Genomic DNA, 8,037 nt, shown 5'->3' on the forward strand with positions numbered 1-8,037 from the left:
CATGGCTTGTGTATATCATATATATATACATATATATTATTCATACCTTCAGTGTATAGGACGCAAGCAGATTTATACATCAAATTTTGGGGTAAAAAAGTGTGTCTTATACACCGAAAAATACGGTATTTGTGTTCAATAGTCATAGCATTCTCACGATTATCTCCAAAATAAAAAAAAGTTGTGCATCAGCACTATTGGTTTCCTTAACAATCATAAACACCTCAATCAGACCCCTCTAACTTTTCTTTCTTTTTAGTAAGTTCTCTCCCCACTCAGACTGTTAGTATAATAAGTGATGTTAAAATTCCTTTATTTATAAATAGTAATACTCTTCTAAAGTTTAACCTGTAATGTCAACTATATATAAATCTCATTAAGCATTTTTTCTAAGTTACTAAGGTTTTGGAGACAGCTTGAATGGGTGAAAGAAAACTTTATTGCAAATTTAATATGGTAACAAATGTACAACATATTGACAAGGTTTTGTCATCAACAGGTACATTTGTTACTATGTTAAGGTTGTAAAAAAGGCTTTTTTATTACTAATTCAAGCTGTCTCCAAACTCTATTAGTCTCAAAGTGTGTGTTCCTTGTCACAAAATCTTTGTGAATTGTTATGAGAGTATAAAGTTAACTATATAATAAAGGTGCTGTCCTTTGTCCAATAAGTACATTATTTTGATTGTTTTTTTTTTGGTATAAATAAAGATTGTTTAATCGGGTTTTCTGCAAATGTGTCCAGTTTCTTTCTTCTCAAACTTGTTGGACCTCCTGTTATTAAGTGGGAAATTTTGGAGCCATGACCACAGGATATCTTATAGTAAAGTTTTCTACTGATGTGTCTATTGCTTTTTCATGAAACTGTGGTTGTCAAATGACATGCTGATTTGTATATGGAAAGTGGTTTGAATATAGCATAATCAACCCTATATATATAAACCCTAATTGAAAAATAAAGTTTTAGAGATAAACTGATATATTTTTGTTTGTGATACACATAGTATTAATGCAATATTTGTTGAGTCGAGGACTGCATCATATTTTTGCCTAGTAAGAATGATGTTTTAATTACTGAACTTTTCCTGTCTTTCTTAGAAGAACACGGCTGCTTTAATCATGGAAGATGAGGAAATGTTCCTGTCCATAACTGCTCCAACCTTTCACAGCAGTGTAGACTTCACTGTGCATGACTGGCTAAAGAAGTATAATGCTACTTCCCTAAGACCTGTTGATTTCAGGGAATACTGGGCCTTGAATGTACCCAATATCTATAGTCCAAGAGCAGATGTAAACTGTTTAAACATGACTTTTGATGAAGAGCTTGCAAAACAGGTACTGTTCACTCCCTTGGAACGGTTTGTATGTGGCTGTAATGATACATATGGAGTTTTTGAAGAGTTGAAAAAAATTGATAACCCACCCGTGTTATGTGGCCATGTGTTCAAATCAGAAGAGCCCACATATTCATGCAGAGACTGTGGCTTAGATCCAACATGTGTGCTGTGTATGGAATGTTTTAAAAACAGGTTTGTTTTGTTTGCAATCATAACTATTCACTGGCATCCCTTTATCATGTCAAGAATGTTTGGGTATGTTTTGTTATACTTCATGTACGTGTGTATTCATATCTTATACTTGTACATTTCTACAATATTTTATCAAATGAAGAAATTTAGTGAAGATCATTAATAAAAAACAACTGAATACATTCATACAATCTAAACTCTATATTTGATTTTACACACTGAAAATTATAGCTTTAATATTGAATGGATATGGTTTGTTAAGTACTGTTGTATAAAAAACTTTCATAAAAGAGTTTGATTATGCTCAGTTTCCTGTTTATGGACAGTAAGATGCAAGCCAGGATGAAACTGCAAAAACTACTGTTGTCCAGTGGCTATCCATATAGTTATATTACTAAGACATTCCACAATTTTGGCACTCAAGATTTTAACAAACAACACCAAAAAACGAAACCACCACATTAAAATGCTGACTAGTGGATTATGCCCTTCGTAGATAAACCTTTAACTACTCATCTTTGTCAAGCATTTAAAAGAGCTGGTTTGAATATACACATCATAGAAAAACCTGGAGGATATACATACTTGTTCATCCTTCAATAACAACAATCCATGCAAATCCAAAAAGTGTTTTGCTAAGACCAATGGCTTAGAGAAATCCTGCATACTTAGGAACACTGTCTATGAAATGGCATGTATGTAGTGTTCAACCACATATGTTGGTGAATCCAGTCATGATCATATATTTGATCATTTCAAAGAACATATTTGTGCTGCTGTGAAACTTGACCAAAAAGAAGCCACTGCTGAACATTACATCAATGTACATGGCATAATTAACGAGACACCTTATCAGATCAAAATTTTAGAGACTTGTGACACCTTTTTTTTTTGACAGAAAGCTTAAAGAATCTCTTGTGATTCAATCCAAGCACCCTTCCATTAACAGATATTATGCCTGATTTATAATACTATTATTATTATTTATGATTTTTACATTTAATTTTATGATCAGTGACTAATGCGTTCAACAGTACTTTTAGTATGCTTCACCATGCACCGATTCAATATATTTTTAGGTTCTTTTCAGTTACTATCATTTAAAATCTGTTTTGTAACCTGTGACATTCAAAGACCTTTGATAAAGATGTAAGCTGAAGCATCAGGTAGAATAAATATACATTTTCCTGAAGTTGTTTGTCACCATCATTGAAAATGGTTTCCATCATTCAATCATCGCTGAAAGTTTTAAAAAATGATAAAAAATGTTTATATGATATCCTAACACATTCACCTTGAAATATAGAGTAAAAATGTTGGAGTAATCAGAAACAGTTAATTTGATTAGTTTATTATTTTCATGTCTAGTTGATTTATTCATCCTTTCAGATAATCAGTTATTTTATGTGACACTAATTGATACTCATAGGTTATTAATTATGTTAGTTGAATTAATCTCCAAGCTCTACTTACGAATAATGTGAATTTGTAAAAAAATGAAATTTATTATACAATAATTGTTTTGCTTCATTGATTTTTTTCTGATTTCAGCTTAAATACTGTTTGATTAATAAAAATTAAACATTTCCCACTTGGCTCATGTATATTATTCAGTCATGTAGAAATCACCAAGTTTGTTAATAAAAAATAATCATTTGTCATGTTTATTGGAGCAATATTGTTTTATTATTTACAAATTACTGAAGAACTCAAAACATTTGTGTTAGAAGTTACTATTTTCTACTTGGTTAATGTGTGTAATTATCAGATGTTATACTCACAAGGTTTTTAGTACAAGATCATCATTGATAATCATTTTCGACTTTATTATTGTGTGAATTTAATCTCATCAAATACTCTCACATGGTTCATTTATACATTATTTGTCCTTGATTACTTTGTGAATATTATTACATGTAACACTTGAGGGTTCATTAATACAAGATAACCTGTGTATGAATATTGTTTTATTGTATTTACTTCATGAAGAGTATACTAAAATATACATGTAAGAGAATGATCTATTTGATTATTGTGCAGATATTGTGCAGGCTACTGTAATGTAAGAATATCATTTGTCTATTGTGCAAATAAAATAATATCACATGCATGTCTCACAGGCTACTGTAATGTAAGAATATCATTTGTCATTTGATTATTGTGTGGATATTATTTTATTATGTAATTCTTTTTAATGAGTGTTTGCTACTTGGTTATTGTGAGAATGTTATTTCATTACATCTAATTTACCCAAGGATTTATTTTTTTGAAATGATCATTTGAAACAAAGCTAACACATTGACATTGGACCATTACATACAGTTCTCACAAGAATCACCGCTACAAGATGAGTATGAATGGAGGAGGAGGCTACTGTGACTGTGGAGATGAAGAAGCATGGAAAGCATATGCATACTGTGAAATGCACTTGCAAGGAAAGCAAATGGTAGACAGTAAATATTTAACTCAAATAAATTGTTAGAAAAAGAAAAGAGTTTTATATTCAAATTTTAACCACTTTCATACCTGTGTTTTTAGTTTAAAGAGTACATTTATTTTAAGTTGTAGAAAAGTAATACACTAATCAATTTTTCCATTTTTTTGAAATTCATTCAATAAGCCATTTAGATCTTTCGATTGAAACAAATTATACATTTGTTAAAGTGGCACAGAAAATTATCTGATATTCACTCAAATGTTGTTAAGTTTGAAAGTAAAAACATTTTTTTTATATAGATGTCTGCTCAATCCAGTCCTATTGAACAGATTCCTTTAGATCTCATTCAGCGAGTGCGGCTAATTATGGAGGTTGTTTTGTCATATTGTCATGAAATGTTGTCATGGGAACACCCAATTTCTCCACCTCCCGACCTTTGCCCTCCTGGATTTAGGACAACCAATGAATCTCAGGATATATATGCTACAATGTTGTTTAATGATGAAATTCATACATATGATCAGGTAATTATATTTAAGTAATAAGAATAAAGTATGCATTTTTTCTTTTATTAATTTGATTGTTCATTTTTGTTATCACTGTGAAAATTATGTTTTGAAATTTATGAGTGAAAAAGATGATTAAATCATTAAAAATTATCTATATAAAAATAAGCTTAAAACAAGTTTAATATTTTAGGCATATTTTACTCCAAAAGTATTTCATGAAAATTACACTTATAGGAGATCAGTATTACATTAGTGGCCATTGTTAACAGCATTCTGTAGTTTAACAGTATTTCTGTTTGCATGTGTTAATTAATCTTTTTCATGAATATTCAGCCTCAAAAATGAATAAGTTTACATACTTCTGAGTTGAAGTAAAGAATTAGGTAAGGAATATTTTAACATTTTAATTTATTGTAACACCGATAGCTATTATGCATTTAGTTTTAATTGAATCAACCTACTCTTCACTGAGAAGAACTGGTAAACAAGCAAGCTAGTTTTCTTGATTCTTGAGCTGGTCAAGAAACCACAGCATCAATGGGAGGAGATTATAACAGCAATTATTAAGAACTTGTGAGTGAAACTTAAGAAAGAATGTATAATAATTAGAACAAGGCAACTTGTGGAATTTGATAATCAGTTAAATGTCAGGCTCATTAATCAATTACATTCAAGTAATCCATTATTTTCACAAGGCTTGAATGGTAGGAATAACTGAAAATAGTAATAATCAGAAACACAAGTTTTGATTAATTGGTTATTTTACATGACACAAATTGATGTAATTGAAGCTCATAGGTTACTGATTAATCAAATGATTCATAATTTGATTATTTTACATGACACTAATCACCCAGCTCTTATAATAATATATCAACAACAGCATATTTGCTACATCCAGTGCTGGTGAGACCTTTTGCTTAATACCAAAGCTCTTCAGGCCATCTGGAATATGACATAGTAGTGGTTGAGATGCTATTTATATTATAAAATTGCATGAACAACAACAAATATTTTTTAATGAATCTGCTATCTTTCAGTAATGAGCTAATTTATGTGTGCAATATATTTTTATTTATTTGAGAATTTTTGGCACCTGTTTGAGTGGACCTTTTACCTGGGGACTAAAATTGCAACATTGAATTAAAACATGCATAGAAAAAAAAACTCTCAGTTATTCTTCCAAACATGTTTTAAAATACTTTGGAGTTGAAATTTATTCAATAAACATTTTGTATATTTTTTATTTTATACATGCAACTTTGTAAAATAAGTAAGAACTTAAGCATTTAAAAATGCCCAATACTTTATTATATAAAGCCAAAAACAGAATATACAGATAAAACTCTACATGTTTCGATGGAAAAAATACCACCATCTTCTTAATGGAAAGTTACATAGAGTTCAGAAAAGAGTAATAAAAGCTTAGCTGGATGATATGTTGCCAAAAAAAAAGATGTTTGTAAAGAACTGCTACAATTACAGCCTTATTGTTTTTCTAAAGCTTGCTTTATCATTTCATACTTCATTGAAATTATGATATTGAGTATGACAGGAAAATATTTTTTTGTAGAACAAGATCAGGTTAAGAGGTATTAGGCTTAATTAGATCATTTTGCACTTGACCATTTCAAGTTTTGTTTTCCAAACAAGCTGCTGTTTCTTAGACTGTGTTTAAATCAGCCCTTATTGTAAATAACTGCTTGAATGGGCAAAGAAAATAACAAAAAAGAAACATAAAAGACTAATTTAAAATTGGTTTAAGACTGTTTAAAAGTATAATAAATGAAACTTTCTGATTAACCTTATTTTTTTGGTATGGTAAGAAGTTATTTTTATTGTACATAAACGATTGTAAACACTAAAACTTGACAAGAGTTTACAGTTTTATGTAGGAAGACATAAACATCAGTAATTGAAATCTACAAGAGAAGTAAGCATTTTCAATTGATTCATTAAAAAAAATTCACAAAGAAGTCTTTTCCAGTGATGAGAATTCATCCAAGTATCACACATAAAAATAAGATATTTTACAAAAGCTACATGACCTGTACAAAGTTCATCTCAAATAGCAAACAAATTTTATTAGGTTTAGTTTGTGCATGACAAACACAAAGAGAAAAGTTAGACCATTCAGAATACCCTTAAAAGAAGCTAACTGTAGCAATAGCACCAAAAAGGTTTAGTTGGAGAAACATAACATATGGAAGGCAATAGTCCATTTCAAGGTTGTCTTTGAACATCCATGCTTAAGAAAAATAACAATACACCATTTAATTTCCTGAAAATCATCAGTTCCATTCTTAAACTTATGTAATGTGCGAGTATCTATAAATTAATCTCCTTATTAAAAAAATAATAAAGCTGTTAACTAGAGCCTAGCCTGTCTTTTTCCAAATCTTAAACTTTCCTTTCATCTATGTCCATTTGAATCTTCTATGGCAACCCTTATCCCCATAAGTCAGGCTCATATGTGAGCTCTTTCGGGCCTCTTCACAGCCAGTAGAATCTCCGAAAGGATCCTTTATCGGCTCTTATTACCTTTCCTCCTACCTTGTTGACAAATGGCATTGGTGGTTAGACATGACTCACACGTCGGCGGGTGTCCCACTTCCTCCTCCTCATCTGGATTTACACATTTCAGGATGCATCCTTCGGGGAAGGGGGGCATGGTTGATCAACAGGAAGCTTCAGGTTTTGGTCTGCAGCCGAGAGGTCTTATCATATTAAAATTCTGGAGCTTCTCCCTGTAAATTATTTTTTGGTTCATTTTCTTCATCAGGCCAGAAATCATCTGGTAGTGATCCATTTTGACTTTTCTTCAGTGGTTGCTTATCTCAATCACCAGGGCATCACCCATTCTTGATCCCTCTGTATTTATATGTTGGATCTTCTTTTTGGGCCCACATGCTTCGATATTCATATCATTGCGTGTTCCAGATTATTTCGCTCATGTCATGGGATACTCATCACATTGAAGGTTTTGCTATGTCCCTTAATCATAAATTGCCGTGGTTTTGGTCTCCAGTCCCTCATTTTCTTGCTCTGGCTATCAATGTTTTTAGCCAGAAGTGGACCAACACATTTGTCTCTCCTTCCATTCTCCTTCTTCTCCAGATGATTTCAGTCATCCTTGACACTCCATGTTCAGTCTTTCTGATAGGTCCTTCCTGGCTGTCTCAGCTGTAGTTTCCATGGCTTCTCCAACTCCTACTTCCTCCTCCATTACCTCTTCCTCTGACTGTGTTCCTTCTTCATCATCCTCAGTCACCGGTGATAAAAACCATAGTTTTTGGCTTTCCTTTGCATAGATGCTTGATACATTAAGAATGACTGAAATAATAATTTGAGTAATAATTAATATGTATTTGTTACTTTATAGATTTAATAGATATTTGTTGTTACTTTATTGACGTTTTTACGCTTATACTGTGAGGTAAAAATGGCTGCTGCTATGATTTTGTCTGGTTTATGAGCTCGTTGTTGTCCTAATTCAGGATCTTCCTTTTAATAAATTCTTGAACATGTTAAAAGGAGAGAGAGATAAAGGAGGCCTGGCGAG

At 31.4% G+C, this 8,037-nt stretch overlaps 1 protein-coding gene across 4 annotated transcripts in view; it reads left to right on the forward strand.

Moving 5' to 3' along the window:
• LOC106463943 (E3 ubiquitin-protein ligase UBR2-like) overlaps positions 1-8,037 on the forward strand; it is a 67,379-nt gene that overhangs the window by 9,627 nt on the left and 49,715 nt on the right. For 2 of the 4 annotated variants that reach the window (XM_022391576.1, XM_013924032.2), the window contains exons 2-4: positions 1,099-1,529; positions 3,852-3,975; positions 4,266-4,490. In XM_022391576.1, coding sequence (XP_022247284.1) covers positions 1,120-1,529; positions 3,852-3,975; positions 4,266-4,490 — 759 coding nt within the window. In that variant the 5' untranslated portion in view covers positions 1,099-1,119. The remainder of the gene's footprint in view (positions 1-1,098; positions 1,530-3,851; positions 3,976-4,265; positions 4,491-8,037) is intronic. The other 2 variants (XM_022391577.1, XM_022391578.1) reach the window with 1 other exon arrangement.

Source organism: Limulus polyphemus, unplaced genomic scaffold, assembly GCF_000517525.1.
Source record: "Limulus polyphemus unplaced genomic scaffold, Limulus_polyphemus-2.1.2 Scaffold1524, whole genome shotgun sequence".
Classification (NCBI taxonomy): domain Eukaryota; kingdom Metazoa; phylum Arthropoda; class Merostomata; order Xiphosura; family Limulidae; genus Limulus; species Limulus polyphemus.